The 19,811-nt window shown below is 47.1% G+C and overlaps 1 protein-coding gene across 2 annotated transcripts in view; it reads right to left on the bottom strand.

The window, feature by feature from the left end:
• The window catches only part of Arnt2 (aryl hydrocarbon receptor nuclear translocator 2), a 144,296-nt gene extending 125,630 nt beyond the window's left edge, over window positions 1–18,666 (bottom strand). For both annotated transcript variants that reach the window (XM_050154055.1, XM_050154054.1), the window contains exon 1: window positions 18,499–18,666. In XM_050154055.1, the coding sequence (XP_050010012.1) occupies window positions 18,499–18,529 (31 nt within the window). In that variant the 5' untranslated portion in view covers window positions 18,530–18,666. The remainder of the gene's footprint in view (window positions 1–18,498) is intronic.
• Window positions 18,667–19,811: the final 1,145 nt, after the last annotated feature.

Genomic DNA, 19,811 nt, shown 5'->3' with positions numbered 1-19,811 from the left:
AAGCCCTTGTCTCAAGTGCTCTAAAGAAACGATGCACTTGAGAGAAAGAATGAGGTACGCGGGAGGCTTTGACGGGAGAAAAGAGAAGGGGGTAAATGGTGAAATTACAGTCTCAATTTTTAAAAAAATATTGTAGAGGCTGGAGACATGGCTTAGTGGTTAAGAGAGCTTCCTGCTCTTCTAGAGGACCTGAGTTTGGCTCCCAACACCTGCAACTCTAGCTCCAGGAGAACTGACACTCTCTTCTGGCCTCTGCAGAGGCCCCCACACATGTGACATTTACACACAGAGACACGTACATAGAATAAAAGTAAGTATAAATCTCCCTTTTAAAATGCTGCATAGCCAAGCCCTGTGGGTCTGCTTTGTCCTTATTGGACACCCGGATTCAGTTACTTGTTGTAACTGTTAAGACTCCTTCTGCCTTTGTAAACGACGCTGTAAAACACTTTCCTGAGAGATTACTTGGAACTGGGATGCATGCCTGAGAGCCAATTGGCATACCTGACGCCTGAATCATGTCTGTACACGCACCACCACCAAAGCCAGGCAGGGATCTGCATCCCACCACCAGCAAACAGGCAGACTTCCCTAGCATGCCAAGGTCACCATGCTGCTGAGTCCCTGCCAAGAGGACCCCCCCCACAATACACTTGTTTCATCTTCCACGCCTTCAGTTACTACTGGATCTAAGTGGGATTTTATGAACTATACCTTTTGTTGCTTTTGAATTGTCTATTTCTGTATTTCAAAAATGTTTCCTTGTGATCTGTCTTCCTGTAGTTGTTTTACATACACGCTCACACATACATACTTGTATACACACATATATATGAAAGATTGATTTTTAACTACCATATAGTTTTAAAATACTTTCCCCATTGCCATTTAACGTGGCCTAAATGAATCTTTAAAATATAACTTATGAAAAAAATTAGGACACATCAAATTTCCTCCATAATAAATAAAATGTCTATACAACTGAAGTCGGAAGTGGAATCCAAAATATATTTTAACTATCTCTTACCACAATTGAATCTATTTTTAATCTGTCATTTTTTTCTTCCTAATGCATAAATTTTAATCCATTCATAGCGACTATTTACATATCAGACTCATTCCCATCGGTTCTCATTTGCTACCTCGTTTCCCAGGTCTTTTTTTCCCTGAATTGTTCATGCTGTGTTGAGGACAGGGAGTTCCAGACTTCAGTCTATGACTTCTTTGTCCTACTAATTTAAGGTGATTTATACGCACTATTGATTATTCTAGAAATATTATTATGCACACTACAGCAAAAGGTAGGAGTCCAGAACCACGCGGCTTTCCCTCTGGCCACGCCACACAGCGCGTGTCGTTGTTATTGAGAGTAGTCAAAGGACATTGATCTTTATTCTTGTGTTCCCCATTTTCTTAGCCCATCCCTCCTCCTTGTATCTGAAAACTCCCAACGAGGTCACTTTTCATCTTCTACAAGGAGACCTGTTAGGATTTCATTTAGCAGGGCCCTTAGTTCTCTTAATTTTCTGAAAATGTTTTCACTTCCTTCTCATTCCTGAAAGATGAATTATCTATGCACAGTGGTGGAAAATGCAGGCTAGTGGCAGAGATCTGGCCTGTCCCAGGTTTGGTCTTCAGCACAGTCATCCTTGGCTTCCATTGTGGTTGCTGAGAAGTGGCTGGCTACTCTACCCCAGCCCCCCAGACTTATTCCCTGTTGCTGTAGCTCTTCTCTGTGTCTGATGCTTTCACTACATTTGATTTGGGTTTCGATGTCTTCGTTATTTATCTCGCTGAAGATTTATTGTCGTTCCAGAAGCTGTTTGTTTTAATTTCATGTCTGCCGCTGTGATAAAATTTCCTTAAGAGACAAAAGGGATTCTTTGAGTTTATAATCCCTGGTTACAGTCCATCGCTGTGGGGAAGTTCAGACAGGAACTTCAAACAGCTAGTCATAGCCATGCCCAAAAAAGAGAGACGAATGCATGCTTGCTGGCTAGCGGTTCCCACGTGACTTCTCCACGCATACCGTTTTCAGCACTCTGCCCAGGAATGGTGTCACTCACAGCAGGCTAGATGTTCCCACATCAACTAACTTGACAATGCCCCGCTCCCCAGAAATGCCCACAGGCCAACCTGATGCTGTCAGAGATTATCCCAACCATCACACATCATACAAACTAAAGCTCAAAGCCACATGAACACTGCAATTACCCAAAGCATTCTTTTCATCTTTCTAACTCCGCCACTGTGCTGGATTCTTGGTAGTTTTTTTTTTTTTTCTTCTGTTTGTTATTTGGTGGTTTGTCTGACCTGGTCTCAGGTCTCCCAGGGTGAGGTGTAAGTCGTCCTTGGCTTTCTGGTCCTCCTGTCTCTGTCTCCTTAGTGTGTTCAGATCACAATCGTGTGCCACCACACAGGGTTTAGTGCACGTGGGGCAAGTACGACCAACTGAGCGACACCGCTGAACCCCTCTAATTTCCTTCATGCTTTCTAAGTCATCGAGTCTCCACTTGTCTGTGTTTGGTATCTAACACCACTGATTTACTACACTTATTTTCTTGAGTTACAAATTCCTGAAAACTCACCTGAATTAAGTGACAATCAGTCTTAAGAGAAGGACTAATGCTTGTTTCTAAGTTATATAAGCTATCCAAGGCTCAAGGTGGCACAAATGACCCCAGGGAAAATGTGTACCTTCCCCAAACAAAGATGAGACTGTGTGCTCAAGGGGTCAAAGGGTGGTTTAATTTGATGGGTAAAATGAAGCAATTAGATGTGGTGTGCACTCAACTGTCACCAAACATCACAACCATACGACGCTATTCCAGACCAATAAATATAGGATAAAATGACCTTTTACCTGCTTAATACTGTGACCGCACCATCCCTTGTGTTTGCCTGGCTCGACAGATTCTTACCTTCAATTTAAATCACTCTTTTCAAGTATAAATACTATACTCACGACAGCACTAAATTTTGTTGTTCCATCCAATTAATAAATCTCTTTTTAAAGAACAAAATCATCCAAGTGCTTCCTTTCAAAGTCACCTTTCCCCTGGTTGACAATAACAGAAAAAAAAAAACCACATGACTTCATGTCTCCTATCCAGCGCCCAATTAGCAATAGGAAAGGAATTCTAATTGGAAATGCCAGTGAGCTGGCCCCAGTCCCTGGGAAGAAAGGATGGGAAGTCATAATATACATATACATACATACATACATACATACATACATACATACATACATATATATATATATATATATATATATCCCAGAAGTGATCAAGGCGTAAGGTAGGGGGAAAATGAGAGAAAAAGTGGACTATGGCACTCAATCCAGGATTCCAGACACAAATATTGCAGAAAAACAGTAAGAGGGGTTTATTTGTTTTCCATTATTTGAATGGAAAGTTGAAACTTCTAGATTGCAAGTGCCCACCCCAAGGACAAAGAAGATTCCAGATTAAATTCTCCTGGTGTTCAGGGGTGAGGGGTCCCTCAGAAGGAAGAGAATTCTGAAGACCCCTAATCTACATTAGTGTTATCAGAGGCTGCAAGGCAACAGAGAAGTTCTTTGATCCACAGATCTCTTCTTGAGCAGATGGACAGAAGGCTCAGACTGCACATCTGTGAATACTGCCAAAAAGCCAACTGAAGATACTTCGAAAGATCCTAAACTGCCAACACAAGAGTGCACAGTAGGCCACCTACCCAAGCCTGCTCCTGAAAAGGTGGCATCCCCCACAAAAAGACACTCCCAAATTTGGCAACCTGGAGAATGAAGATTCAGCTGTCCATCTATGCCAAAAATCGCTGATAGCCAGGAACGTTACCCACTTTTTTTTTTTTTTTTTTTTTTTTTGAGACAGGGTTTCTCTGTGTTGCTTTGGAGCCTGTCCTGGAACTAGCTCTAGCTATTGTAGGCCAGGCTGGCCTCAAACTCACAGAGATCCTCCTGCCTCTGCCTCTGCCTCCCTAGTGCTGTGAATAAAGGCATGCGCCACCACTGCCCAGCTACCCACTCCATCTTAATGTGAGAAAGCTTTATGTAACATCAGCCTGGTAAATGAGTGTCTTTCTTTTCAAAAAATTTTTAGATTTATTTATTTTATTCTATGTGTTTAAGTGAGTGTTTTACCTGCATAAGTGTATGAGTACCATATGTGCCTGGCAGCCAGGAGGTCAAAGAGGGCATTTAATGCCCTGAAATTGGAGTTATGGGTGTGAAGCACCGGGTGGGTGCTGGGAACCAAACCCAGGTTCTCTGCAAGAGCAGCCAGTGCTCTTAACTGTTCTAGTGCTCTTAATCATGTATCTAGCCCCAGAGTGGTTTTCTTTATATCACCTTTAGTTGTTTAATAATCTGCACTTGGAAAACAATCCATACACTCTCTGTGTACGTGGACATTTCCCATTGCTTCTTGAGAAAGAGCAACACGCGCACTGCTCATCCTTGCTAAGTGCCCGGCACTGCCTTACATATGTTCATCATGTAGTGTGTTCATAATTCTCAAACATGTGGATTCTCTGCTGGGATGATGGATACTGCCCTTCACCCCCGTTACAGTAAGGACAAAAAAAGATCCAGGAAGATTAAGTTGCTTACCCCAAGTAGCAGAAATGGAGGTCTATCCCAGAAATGGTTCTCTTATCCCTACCATGTCTCACTGACACTTCAAGGGAAACAGTCTGTCATTTTTATCGGAATAAATATAAACATTTTGTATGTTGATGATGTATCATCGTATGTTTCTAAGAACTTTTTTTTTTTTAACCAAAAAGAGAGTATGACAGTAGAACTCAAAGACAGATCCAAAAATGGTCCATGGTGTGAGATGACAGAGTGGAAAGAGACTCAAGGAACTAGGTGGATAGTAGGCTGGAGAGGGGGAAGGGGAGGTGCTTGAGCTATCTGCTGTCAATCCCCCATCATTCCAGGCTTTCCCAACACAAACACTTTTCATTAGCAACCCTGGGTCTCTTTTTACCTGGCCTCTCCTAAGACCACCTGGTTGCAGCTAAGCACCCCTGCCATCCAGAGCTGCTCTGCTCACAAACATAGCTGCTCCTCCACGCTCCTCTCTCCAAACACACTCAAATTCCCTGAGCATCAAGGCCCTGCTTAACTCTTCAGCTTTTTCTCCCAAGATTTCCTGTGACTTGCACACTCTAGAGGTGTTTGCTTTCATGGCCAAATCTTCAGGCTAGAGATGAACAAAGGGAAATTCAAGGGAGGAGGAGAAACAGTTGTCTATGAACATCGATACTCAGCCGCAGCCAGAAACAGCCCTGCGAGTAGACCCTCCCCACTCTTTCCCTGCAACTAGATACATGACTCCTGACTCCTCAGTACAGTTGTTAGTTGTCAGTTCCCTTCTGTTTTTGCCTTGAATGGGGGAGCCAGCAGGTCCCAAGTCTTAACCTCTAAAGGTCCCCATATTCTCATCTGTGAAATGGGGCTACCAGAGGTGACCACCACAAAAGTTAGGAAGCAAGGGAGTGACCCATTGGCACTTTCCCTTGTGGAGCTGAAGTGTGCTTTCTCCATCATCACTGGCCGCAGTGGCACATGGAAATATGTCAGGAAGGCAAAGCTCACACTGCTCCCAGCCCTGCTTTATGGACTCGGGACCTCAGAAGTAGCCTTCAACACACAGGCTAAAGCTGGGTGTGACCCGGTGAAAGGAAAGAGTGAGTGAGGGGAAGAGAGGGAGGGAGGGAGGGAGGGGGAGAAAGAAGAGACTTAGGACAAAGTCCTATAAATGGGAAGCTCAGTAAATTTCCACAGGCAAATTAAATCCACAAATTTTTAAAGTTTTTATTTATTGATTTTTATATGTGTGAGTGTTTTGACTGCATGTATGTCTGTGAATGCCTAGAGCCACGTGGGATGCCTAGAACCCACAGAGGACAGAAGAGGGCACTGGATCCCTTAGGATTTGAGTCACAGGGAATTGTGAGCCACCACGTGGATGATGAGAATCAAATCCAGGACCACTGGAAGAGCAGCCAGTGCTCTGAATGGCCGAATCATCTCTCCAGCCTCCAAACTTATTTTTTTTAATGAAGCAGAGTAAAGTACAAGCTTGCTTCTAAGAAGAAATTAGAGGAAGCAGGAAATTAAGTTTCCAAAATAAACACAAATATGCATCTAAATATGGATGCGCACCAGCCCCCAAGAATGGGGCAGCAGAATAATTGCTGCTTGACTGTAGATCCTACTGTTAATCAGAGCTCATTCAGGCGTTCACACAGGCAGCTTACCTGAAAAGCCTTTCAATTGGTATGTCAGGGAAGTTGGCAATTAAACACTTCAACTGCCTGTTGGCTTTATTAAAGATATGGTAATCCTGGCATAGTTAACTTATAATTATTCTGCTTATCAAATGAAGTTGATATTTAGTTTAGGAAAAGTGTCAACCCTGAAGCTCTTAGGTTAAAACCCCCAAGACCTGTATCCTGCTCTGTGTGTTCTTACAGTGGTGAGCAGAACTCAAGAGAGGACATGTTTCCTCGCTTAGCTGGGTACAGTGTGACCTTGACATAGACACCTTGATGACTCATTTTTAATAGCAACTATCAAAAGTAACTTCATGATATAACAGCAGTTGTATGGTGCTCCTGCTTATGATACTTAAAATTTGAAGAAAGAAAGAGGTGCAATAGATAGATAGATAGATAGATAGATAGATAGGAAAAAACACAATTTATAATTGAGAGGCACATCCAACAGAATCAACTGAAGAGAAATTCCTCAAAATAACTGTATTTGACAAAGAGTTTTAAGTTATGAAAGACAAAATTAAAGCAATTGATATATTCCAGAATCAAAGAAGACATCACAGTTTAATGGGTTTTCTAATCCTGGATCAAACTCAGAATCAGAAAATAAGTTTCATGTGATAAGGACCAACCGGCAAAACATGAAAACAGACCCCAGACTACACAGTGCAGTCAGATGAATGACAAATTCCTCAGTGGGCTCACAGATGGTGGAAAACACCATCCTTAAGAAACACGGAAGGTCTCAGAGTCTGAAAGTGCATCCTGCAGAACTAGAAAGTCATCTTGAGTAAGACAACTCAAATCCAGAAAGATACATATGGTATTTATTTTGTAATATGTGCTGACATTAGCCATTAAATAAATGATAACCAAGCTATAATCTAAAGGTTAGGTATAGAGGAAGGGACTAGGGGCAACAGATGGATCTCTCTGGAAGGGGGGGGAACAGAATTTATTTTGTAGGTTGTCTGGGGGAAAGAAAGGGAATTGGGAGCAAGAGAAGCAGGTGGGGAAGGGTATATGGGGTTGAGGGAGGGAATCTGGGGAGAAACAGCTAGAACTGAGAAGCATTTTGAGGGGTGGCATGGACATCAAGTGCAGTGGAAACTTCCTAAAACATATCTAGGCAATCCCAATGAAGTCCCTAAATAATGAGGGAGATCAAGTCCAGCTGGCCATCTCCTGTCACCAAATGAAACTTCCAGTACCAGGACTGGGTTGCTGGCTGAAAGGGTCCTGCGGAAATCTCCAAACAACACAGGCTGTTGCTAAGACAATAGACTGCGCTCCACAAACTGACAGCAAGGTCCCATTGTTGAAGACAACACTCACAACTCACTGAATAAGAAGAGGGCAAACTGGTGCCTATATAGGACCTTTCTTTAGTCCTAATGTTCTAGTCTCTTTGGTACTGAAAGGTACTCTGCATGCTACCAAAAGAGATCTGTAAACATCAACCCAGACACAAAACCTACAATCTGTCCTGTGTCAAAATATGCTAGGGCAATGGTGGTATAAAACTTGTGGAAGTATTTTAAACATAAAGAACAATAAACATAAACCAGTCTAAAAACCACAATCCCAGAGAATCTAGACAACAATGAGGACCCCAAGAGAGACTTGCATAGATCTAATATCTACATGAGAAGTAGAAAAAGACAACAAGATCTCCTGGGTAAACTGGGAGGGTTGAAGGGGGGAAGGGAGAGGCAGGGAGGGGAACAGAGAAAAATGGAGAGCTCAATAAAAATCAATTAAAAAAAAAACTTGTGTAAGTAACCAATGCCTGATTGTACTTAAGGCCCACTCTCGAAGATGGAACCCATACCCAATACTGCTTGTGTAGTGATATTTCATTTGTATCCCAATAAATAAAGCTTGCCTGAAGATCAGAGAGTAAAACAACACCACCAGTCAGCTTTTCAGACCAGACAGTGGTGACACACACCTTTAATCCCAGTAACCACACTTAATCCAGCCCTAGAATATAAAATGGGAGGCGACAGCTCTCAGACACAGTCTCGTTCGGAGCTTCCTGGAGGCAGGATCGCCATTTCAGACTGAGGTAGCCATAAGAGCAATGACTGGCTGTTTTGCTTTTCTGACCCCAATATCTGTCTCTGGGTTTTTATTAATTATGCTACATGCTTAAGAACCAGACACTAGACCAGAGACCTAGTGTAGAACCAAATACTATTGGTCTATAAAACAAACAAGTAAACAAACAAATAAGCAGCCATAGAATTACTTCTATCTATTCTACTATACTCATATATACATCAGTGTCTTACTCAGCCATCATCAGAGAAGCTTCCTCCTGCAGCAGATGAGAACAAATACAGACCCACAGTCAGACACTGGACAGAGAGAGAGAGAGAGAGAGAGAGAGAGAGAGACAGAGAGACAGAGAGAGAGAGAGAGACAGAGAGACAGAGAGAGAGACAGAGAGACAGACAGGCCCTGGAACATACAGCTCTAAATGAGATGTCTCCATCAAATCTCTTCCCTCAGAGCTCAGGGAACCCCGAGAAAGAGGAGGTGGGAAAAGTGTAAGAGTGAAAGAGGCTGTAGGACACCAGGAGAACAATGCCCTTTAGATCAACTGAGCACAGCTCATATGAATCTGAAGACTGAAGCAGGGCCTACTCAGGTCTGCACCAGGTCCTCTGCGTATACACTGTAGCTTTCAGCTTAGTATTCGTCTAGGATTCCTGAATGTGTGAAGGAGTGGATCTCTTCTTGTGACTTCTCTTGGGGCTCTCTTTCTTCTGTTGGCTTGCCTTGTCTAACTCTGACAGGATGATTTTCGCTTTATTTTATTATATTTTATTTTGTCAGACTTGGTTGATATCTCTCAGGAGCCTGTTCTTTCCTATCGAGAGACAGAAAGGGAGTGGATCTGGAGGGGTGAGGAGGTGGGGAGTAACAGGGAGGCGTAGATGGAGCGGAAACTGTAATCAGGATATATTGTATGAGAAAAGAATCTATTTTTAATAAAAGGGGGTAAGGAAAATAAGTAAATAAATAGAAACTGCATTCTGCCTGCTGTTTGCTTTCAAACGCTGCGGAAACTCATAAACCATCAGCATCAGCAACTGGACAGAAATGGGAGCTCAAAGGCTCTCTCTGCGCCGCACCAAAAACTGCCTGTGGGCCTCAGGGAATGAAGTTACCAACTCCACTTAAAAATCCCTTGGAGTAGACACGTCTCTTCTCATAAATTTAAAATTTAGGGAATTAGGAGGTTTTCCAAATTCATTTATTCATCCAATAGACATTTATTAAGTACCAATTATGTAGCAGAAACTGAAGAAGGGAGGAAGAGAGGGGGAAAGGAAAGAACAAAAGAGAAAAGACCTGCTCGCAAGGTGGGTGGGGTGGATGTGGAATGAAGCAACTCGGGTTTCTGGTGGATCCACCTCTGAGCTCAAGGTACCTCATTCACACAAGTGAGACCAGACTCGGGACCTCTCCCAAGCCTCCAAGAATCCCTTAACACCCTAAATCTCAGGTCCAATGGGGGAAAGGATGCTAACTTCCTAGCTGGCTAAACCAGGAGCTCACTGCACCCTCTCCTCATCATTGTTTCTTCCACAGGCTCTGCTAGATCTCTCCCAAATACCTGCAGGCTCCATCACCTGGTCCAGACCCCGGAAGGAGCTCCCTGCAGACCTCAACTGGCTCGCCTGTGGCCACCACCACGCATGCTCCTCACTCAGCTGCCACAAAGATCTTTTCAGAAGGGACCCCTGGGTATCACTCACCCCAGCCGCACCTACTCCAACAGCTTCGCAGCACTGTGCTAGAAAACAAAGAAAGCAAAGACACTCCTCTCTCACCAGGCCTTTTGTAATGGGGTCCTGTGCATCTGACCACTCGGTAAACGGCCAACTTGCCAGCAACACAGCAATGCTCAAGGAAGGAAGAAACCATGCCTGGGTTTGCACACCACGATGAATACACACAGTTGGCATTCAATTAATATTCGTTTAATTAGGTGCATAGGCAATTAAAATAATTAATGTCTGGCCTGGACCAATGAATGGAGCGTGGTGCCATTAGCAGCCATGGGGATTCCAAGGGGAGGAGTACGCTAGGGAGACCCAAGCTTTGTGGAATCTATGGGACCCCACAGACCCAGCAGGCAGCTGAAACACAGACCCGCCCTTGGACATACTGATTAGGAAAAGGCACACTCTCTGGCCACCACAGTGTGGTAGACTCCAAAGCCTTCCTATGCCTGTTGGAAAGAATCTGGATAATCCACATCTCCTTTGCTCACCAATGACAACTATCATTTGCATACATTTGCATAAACCTGTCCCAAGGCTGTCTGCTGCGGGGACTAGCTAAGTCCACACCACAGGCAGCCAGCCTGTTTCATCAGCATCTTTCATGCCCTCTACCCCCCAGCACGGTGCCCTCTGCTCAGGGAAGAGGGGGGCGGGGTGTGTTCAGGGAAGCTGGCTGAATAGAATTGGAAGTTTTCTGGTGTGAAACGCTTTTTTAAAAAAAAAAATGAGAGCGCACAGCTGTGATCCTTGATCACATTCATTCATTTTATTCTTTGGAGGACTTGGGATCCATCAGGCATATCAAATGACGGCAAACGATTCCAGACTATGCCTCATTTCAGATTGCTGATGCGATAGAATTACCAATGCCATTCTAAAAATAAGAAAAAACTTCTCGCACTTCTGGTATCTGTCACACGGAAATGAACTTCCAGCGTGGATTTTCATCACTATCTCAGAGGCATCATCAAAAGTCAGGTGTGGGGGCAACACACCTGTAGTCCTGGCAGTCGGGAGGCTGAGGCAGGAAGATCGAGAAATTAAGGATAGCCTGAGCAACACAGCAAAGTCCAATCTTTAAAACAAAACAAAAAAAACCAGGAAGGGGTATCTCCTGGCTTTCAAAGTTGTCGTGTTTCCTGCAAGTCAGTTCCTTTACGGATGATGACACACAATGATGGGACCTTTTGTATTTTTTCCAGCTGTCACCCTCCAGAGGCCTGTGACTAGCTTATCCCCATAGGTCAGAGCTTTTTATCAACTTCTGTCGTGGCCAGTGAGTATGAAGAAGCGGTCACCCTGAGCCTGAGAGCCTGCTGAACAGCATCGTAACCTGTATCCGAGATGCTGGGAGCTGGGACCAGCGAGAATGTCTCCAGGCTTTGCGAATGCTCTCATTTGAGATGCAGTACGCACACACACCTGCAACCTCTGAGCCCAGGTGTCCATCTGACTCACGGGAATGTTCAAGAAGAGGAAGGGAATGTATTTTGCATAACTATGAATAAAATCTTGGGAACATAAATTAACTTTAGACTTCTTGCTGTTGGCCTAAAATACAGAAAGGAGATCATTACGATGGTTGGTTCTGTCAACTTGCTAGGTTTAGGAAACATGGAAGACAGGCTGAAGATAGCTCATTGGGTATAGGCATGTACTGTGCAACTCCAGAGACCTGAGTTTGATCCCCGGAACCCACAGGGAGGTGGAAGGAGATGACAACTTCACAGAGTTGTCCTCTGATCTTCACACAATGTCATTGCACAGGTACATCTGCATTCACACACACACACACACACACACACACACACACACTTTAAAAACAAACACCTCGGGTATTAGTGAGACACACATGCGGGCGGCCTACTAGGCTCTTTCCGTAGAGGGATAACTGAGTGAGGAAGGCCAATCCCTGAAAGTGGGTGCCATCACCCCATGAAGGGAAAAAGAAGAAAGTCATCCGGGCAACGGCATCTCATCTCTGCTGTCCTACCCAGATGAGGGCAAAAAACCTTCTCCTCCTCAGCCGTGCCTTCCTTGTCATGATAGAGTAGACCCTCTCAAGCCGTAAGCAGAAATAAATGCTTTCTGTCTGGTATTTCATCACAGCAATGAGAAAAGTTGCTAATATTCTTACATCTCATCCTGTTACACGGGATTACCATGCAGCTTCTCTGGCCTCTCTTCAGTCATGTGTGACAATTAGGGTGATTCAAAGGTCCAGGCAAGAGAATGACCCACCAGGCTGAGAGACAATGAGGGGCACAGTGGATCCCCCAGGGTCCCACTGAGTATCTGACGTGGGAAAGATCACCTTCTCCTTTGGCTCCACTTTACTTACCCAGATAGGAAGGATCTTAAGAGGACCTCAGTGGGGCTTGACCAAGCATGCTTCCACTCCAGCCACCATCCTCTCCATCTGGACTAAGAATTGTAAGGTTCTGTGGGCTGCACAACTTCTCACCTTATTATATAAAGTCTAGAGGAACTGGTCAGGTTAGGGATTACCCTGCTAGGATGTCCACACTGAAACCAAATGACCAGAAATAAAAGTCCGCTCTAGACTACGGAGCTCAGAGACCCAGACATACAGGGTGCGGTTTTTTTTTTTTTTTTTTTCTTCTCTCAAGGCAGGTAAAGAAACCACACATGAATAAGACAGTTCCTAGGTGTCCATTCACTAACGGCTCTTTATAAAGGAAAAGCAGTACAACAGAGACTTTGGTGGTTACAGGGACAGGTGCACTTCCTGCCTTCCTGGATTTCCAATCAGACCAGGGATATGAGACCATCCATCCAACCACATAATCCATTCAATTCCAGCTGAGCAGGGGTGCTCAGTCATGCCTCGGGAGGAAGTCACGGCATGAATATGCCACCTGGATAAAGCGCTGGAGATGGGTTTCCCTGAGGGCGCAGAGCTCCTGAGGGCTGAGGGAAAAAAACTGTGATAGGGAAATGGCCAGGTGTGAAGAGGGCGGGAGCAGGGAAGGAAAGATGAGCAATTCCTCACTCCAAGAGGGGCCCAGACACAGCAGCAGTCAACGCTGTCAGGAGAATCGTGATAAATGGGAAATGGCATTTATCCTTGAAACGCCAAGGCCCCTGTAGTGACCTGAACTTCCAGCCTGACCAGCTCATATCAGTGCCCTCCGAGGACTAGCTCATGGCTCTGGCAACCTTGGGGCCTTGACACACAGCATATTCTTCTAGAAGCTCTATCTCCTTCCTTATGTCACACACGAGCACAGGTCTTGGACCATAGACACACATGGGAAATGAGTGAATATGTGGTTTGGGGAAAGATGCAGGAGCCGTGTCCCTTTAACTTGGACCACACTGCATCTCAGTAAAGCCATTCAGCCCAAATACTCTGTATTCTGTGACCCTTCTTACCCCGGGAAGGGAAGCACCTTGTGCTAGTTCACCTAACATCCCTGTTTATGTCTTCAGCCCAGATGCCTGGGCCCCTCTGACAGCTCCACGGATCCCCTCCACACAAATGTCTCATTCGGAAGCCTCCAGGATGCCCCACTGGCTACCTCGCTTCTCCTCGGCACCTCCACCCACCGAGCTCTCAGGACAGAAGCCTGGGACTCACCCATCACTTAACCCCCAACACTTTCCCTAAAGTCAGGAAGCCTCTGCTCCAAAGAGAAACATGCCCTGCCCAACCACAAAGAAGGACAAGTACGTAACTGGGGCCCTGGCGTTGTTCAGCAGAGTGTTCCTGCTGTATATATGCACACCTCATATCCATGTCTCTCACGGAAGACTTCATCCTGCCTACCACAGCACCTGAATGTCTGTACTCTCTCACTTATTCAAAGCCCTTCAACAGCTGTGTACCACCTTTAGAAACAAACTGGAACCGGAAACCAAGATCCATGACCTTCCTGAGCCTGCCTCTTCTCACACCTTAAGCCTCTCATGCTGCCTTTGTCTTTGCTCATCACTGGCAGTACTGTCCTCTCTGGTTGCTCCTGTCTGTTGTTTCTTACCACCGGCTCTCTGTAGGAGCCTCTCCTCGTCAGCCCGGGAAGGTGCGAGTTCTCTTCTGCACCTTTCTCTTCATCCCTCAAAGCCTCCTTGAAAGGGCTCATACAGACCTTCACTGACCTCACAAGGCTTTGGCCAATCGTCCCATGTAATTCAGGACCCTTGGTTATTTATCTCAGGGTACTGTTCCTCCCTAGCACTGACACGTTTTGCTAGCCCATCTATTTCAGTGTTCCAACTTTACCTGAGGCTGGACACTTTGCAAGCACAGCATGCATCTCTCAAAATCTCTCGATCCATTGCATATTCTCAGGTGCCCTGCAGGATTCCTAAGGGCACCAAGGAGACGATGGCTTGACAGTCCCCGTATGTTCCCAAATATGTCTATCCCAGCCCCCCAACACCAGTTCAAATGATCCTTCTGAAATTCTCCTGTAAGTCAATGTGTCCCTCTACAAAAGGCCTGGTTTCTGAAGCCACCTCACTATGAGGCTACTAGAGGGTCCTTGTTGTACATATATACCGAGTCAGCGTTCATTTCATTCTACTGTGTTTTTTTTAATTTTTTGATGTGTCTGTTGTATGTTCACGTGTATGGGAGCATGCACATCCATTCAATGTTCAGAGGTCACAGGAGGATTTCCAGTGTCCCATCCTCTCCACCTTATTCCCTCGAGACAGAGTTTCTCACTAACCCTGAAACTAGGTTAGCAGCCAGCAAGCCCCAGCAATGTCCTTCTTGCCCCCCCCACAGCCCTCACCCCTGCCAACATGCTTTTTCCCATGCATGCTATACACTGGAACTCGGGCGTTCAGCTTGCACAGCAAGTGCACTCCTGTACATTGTGCCATCTTCCTGACCCCGTTATTTCAGCTTTTTATAAACAACGTTAGCCAGTTTATATAGCTCCTTTCTGAGACTATGAACTTTGCTGAGGTCAAGGGACATTCTTCCTCAACTCATCCGTTACTCTGCATCCTGAAGAGGGTTTGACACACCAAAGATATTCCACAGAAAGTCCAACCATTCCAAACACTGCCTCATCCACAGTCACCTGCCCAAACAACTTCCTGCTCTGTCATCAATAACACCCTAAAATACCAAAGGGACATGATGACTAAATCCAGGGGGGTGGTAAAAGTGAAACCCTAAATCTCTTTAAAACATGCCTTTAAATTCCTTTAGCATACACAAGCTGTATTAGTCACCTTTCTAGATGTGACAGAAGCATCATTTAGGGGGAACACAACCCATCACGGTGGGGAAGACACAGGGGCAGGGGCTTGACGCAGGTGGGTCATGTTCCATCTTCAGTCAGGAAGCAGAAAGTGACGGGTGCTGGTACCCAGCTCACTTCTTCCATTTTATTCAGCTCAGGACCCCTGCCCATAGGATGGCATTGCCACCTTCAGGATAGGTCTTCTCTCCTCAGCTAAGCCTTTCGAGAAACACCCTCACAGATATGCCAAGCAGTGTCTCCTAGGTGATTCTAACCCTGTGAGAATTGAGCTTAACCATCACGGGTCTTATTAATCATTCTGTAAAACTTCTTTCTGAGAATTTCCAGTCAATGTGTGAGGCTAATGACTGCTTTGGGTGAGTGTGGACCTGACTTCTTTCCACTGAAGTTAAAAAGAAACCATGACACTGGCTTCTTTGAGACTATGCCATGTCAAGAGGAGGCATTCAAGTGCACCTAGCTAATCCAAACCTGCACAAGTTCATAAAGTCAGAAATGCTTGAATATCATCTTTAAAGGTAGAACAATACCCGCCCCCTACACACACACACAGCTCTAGAACTCCTTTCTCTATTCCAGGAGATGAATACATCATCCCTGGTCAGAAATAACAGAAGAAATCCAGCTCCTAAGATAGTAGGGGACCAGTGAAAAGAGTGGGAATGGCTTAGAAGCTGCAAGGTACCCAGAGCTATGGAAATACCTAGGAGTCATCCCCTTCCTCCAGAGACCTCTGTTCCCAGAGGGTAACTGGTAGAATAGAATGCTAACTTTAAATCTCAAGCAGGAGGCCGAGAAGGACCGGAGTAAGGGTTTGAAGCAATGCTAGAGGTGAAAAGACCTAGTTTCATCCGCCATTGTTGAGGTCCCAGGATGCACCACGGTACCGCATCACAGTGTCTCTGCAAATGTTCAGCGGTCTGCTGGTGTACGGGAGGTGGCCATGTCCTCTGAGTACAGATCAGAGACTAATCGTGCTGCCTCTAAGTCCATCTAGATGTGTTTATCAGGCTCTCATTGCTGTGCAAAGCAACATCTCGGGAGAGGGTGGAGGTGGGAAGAGAAATTCCAAAGAAACATCACGTGACTTCTGCTCACGAGGGGGGAGGGGTGAGCAGCTACCCAACAGAACTTTCTTGAACAATCTGAAATATCTCTCTTTGGCTCACATGTTTAACCATATTCCTTGAGACTAACTCTTCTGCCCCCAAAGAAGCAGAAGCCTTATAGGGAGCAAGGCCAAGAACCCCTACAGACCCAAAAAGCCATCACAGAGGACCAGCTAAAGAAATGATGGTGGGCGATAGACTAGCTAATCACTGCAAGACATTTTCTTTGAGAAACTCTCACCAGGGTCAGGCTCTCTGGTATTTCTGTCTACTGAGAAATGACCTGGACATCACAGTGTATCAAGCTGACCAGGCAGTGACCGTCAACACTCCTTCCACGTTCCAAGGTTGAGGCTCTCGTGCACTGGGTGTCTGACTGTACCATCTTTATCCCACATAGCATAGAGAGCAATGTAATGGACAGAGCAGTTTCCAACAGTGACGTAAGGGTGGATGAGTTATGTAAGCCACCTAAGTGTTTGTTCTTTTTCCCAACAGAAGCCCATTCTAAGCTCAGCTGTCTTCATTTTTTTTTCTTTTGCTTTTTCTAATCTCATGGCAGTTAAATCTATTAATTTGCTATTGATTTCTAGATAGCAGAACAGGGTGAGAGCGCTTCAGTGGTAAACAAAATGACGCAGCTGGGCTTCCGAGCTGGTCACCTACCCACTCAGTGCTCCAAGGGGGGGGGGGGGGGGGGGGGGGGACGGGACTCCATGTCTTCTCTTCTGGGACCACCTCTTTCAGTTAATCGGCCTCCTTCCTGGGAATTATAAAGGTTCCCCACCTCCTTGACCCCCACAGGCGCCTGCCTCTGTGTATTCTGACTTTCCTGTTTGCCTTTACTCCAAATCTAAAGAAGGCCAAACTCTGTTGGCCCCTGGTAGTTTCATTCTCCTCTGTTCGAGCCACTACAGCTAAGTCTGACCTCTTCCCTCCGCCTCCTTTCAATGCGGCTTCCAGCCTCACTACCTTTTATGTTACCTCAACACAGCTCACAGATTGGCCTTTCAGGAAAGCAGCGACCATGTGTCTCCTCTGCTCCCTTCTCTTAAGGTGGGAAGAGGAAGTCACAGTTCTTGTCTTTCAAGGCCCCTTGAGCCTGGGCACACCCATGGAACTCAATGTAAGTCCCTTCTCACACCTCACTCACTGGCCTCCAGCCCACGCGTAGAGTGGTGCCCATCCTGACTTCATGACTTAGGGCTGCAATGCCTGTCTTTCCGCATTCTCAAACTGTACCTTCTGCATGATCCCAGCTAGTGTCCAACGTTCCCCAACTTTCCCGGCCACCCTGGATGGAGTTATCTTTTACTCATAACTTTGAAGACATTCTTCACCCCACCGGGTCTGCACCCCAACACAAGACCTCTTTCACTGGGCTCTCCTGGGGTCTGAGTTCTTTGATTGTTCCTACCTCAGCCACAGTGACCTGTGATTCTCCAGGCCCACAGCAGACAACACAAAACCTAAAACTTGGGGGGCAGTCACATATCCTATTCTCGCATGAAACCACAGGGAACTTTGCCGACGACAATAGGGCTCCCCTGCCACAGCAGCCCAATACTCCCACTCATTCATGAACTCCTTTCATTTTTCTAATCCGCCGGCATGAGACTAGCCGTCACAGGCTGCACCCTGGGAGAGAGCAGGCAATCGGTCAGGGACAGGGCTGCTCCAGTCTACATTATTACCAATTAGGTTTTTCGTGTCCAGAAAGGACTGGGATATACAGTGACCAGGTGTAAACCCCGCCAAAGCCCAGCGCTGGGGAGGCGGGGCCGACAGGCGAAGAGTCCCAGGAGTTCTGCCCTGTTGAATCCCCGCTCCAAACTTTTCTCTCGCTCGGTGCGACACCTGGCATCCACCAGCTCCTGTGGCTCTGGAGCCCGCGGGCGAGCATTGAGTCATCCGCGGTAGCGGCGGGCGCCGGCGGGACCAGGTTGAGCACCATTTATGGATGAGGATGCCGCGGCCGGTGCTGATGCTGAGGCTGCCGGGCGGCGGCCGCTCCCCACCCCCGGGCTGCGCGGCTCAGGCTGGGCCTGCCGCTCGGCCGCTACTCACCCGGAGGATTGACGGCGGCCGGGGTTGCCATCTTGCCGGGAGGGACCGGCGCGCCGGGCGGGGGCGGGGACGGGGACCCGGGGCGGGCCAGCGCCGCCGCGGCCGCGCCACACAAAGGAAGGTGCGGGCGGTGCTCCCCGCGCTCCCGCGCTCTGAGAGCGCCCCGCGCTCCTGCCCGCGCTGCTCCCCGCGCCCCGCGCGCTCCCCGCTCCTCCGCGCGCACCCCGCTCCTCCGCGCGCACCCCGCTCCTCCGCGCGCACCCGCGCCTCCTCCCTTCCCCGGCCTCCTCCGGGTTCAGCCTTTGTGGTGCGGTGGGGGTGCCGTGCCCGCGGCTCCCGGGTCCGAGCCGTAGCACCGCGAGACTTGGGCCAGCGGGCAACGGGACCCCCTCGAGCCCGCGCAGGTGCCCAGGCTGGAGGGCTCTGCGCACCCCCTTATACGCCTTCGCAGGGTCCCCAGGTGTCGGGGACACATCGCCAAGGGGCGCTGTCCCCTGGCGGAGGAGCGAGTGGGCGAGCGACCCATTTGAATGCAGAGGATAACTGGCCTCAGAAACAAAGGCGTCCCAGTACTGCCACTTAGCATGCCAAGGCCGCGCCACTGGGCTCCCGGGCTCCCCAGCCAGGGCTGTGGAAGGAGGGCTACGGGAAGGCGCCCAGAAATGTGCGAGGCCACCGTCCCTCTAAGGCACTCGCACACAGCTTCAGCACAGAGCTTGGCCCAGGAATGGAGAGGAGCCAAAGAGGGTTTGAGGATGACAGTGTCTAGCTCTGCCTTCCTGAGGGCATGGCCACTGCCAGCGTTTACTATTGAGTCCTCTCGAGGGCCTTATTCACACCTCCAGACTGGGGGGCTTAGGAAGGTTTCTAATGATTCCAGCTGCGTATCAGGGGGAAATTAAAGTGCTGGGAACTTGAAGAGCTGTTTTCCAGGCAGCCGCTAGACTTCCTGGAGAGGATGTTCCACAGTAGATATACCCTGATAAGGTGAGATCGGAAGGCTGGTCACACTCCCAGGTCACAGCTGAAGACAGTATGGCTTCTAACAATTACCCATCTGCCAAAGATACCACACTGTTTCTAAAGAACCATGGGACAGGATAGGAAAATAATGCTTGGGGTGTGTTTCAAAGCAACCTCGTCTACGGACAGTGTTTGTCTCCACTGCCCTAATAATATATCAATTGGACAAATATTGAAAGGTCTGTGCACCCAGCACAGACCTAGGTGTAGAGCGTAAGAGAGTCATATCCTGCAGGGCTTCTAGGGTGGGTGGGTTATAAGGCACCTGTTGTCTGGGGTTCACCTGCTTC

This window comes from Alexandromys fortis, unplaced genomic scaffold (assembly GCF_014885135.2).
Source record: "Alexandromys fortis isolate MF-2015 unplaced genomic scaffold, M_Fortis_MF-2015_v1.1 scaffold_86, whole genome shotgun sequence".
In the NCBI taxonomy this organism is placed as follows: domain Eukaryota; kingdom Metazoa; phylum Chordata; class Mammalia; order Rodentia; family Cricetidae; genus Alexandromys; species Alexandromys fortis.
This window is presented reverse-complemented; position numbering and strand designations above follow the sequence as displayed.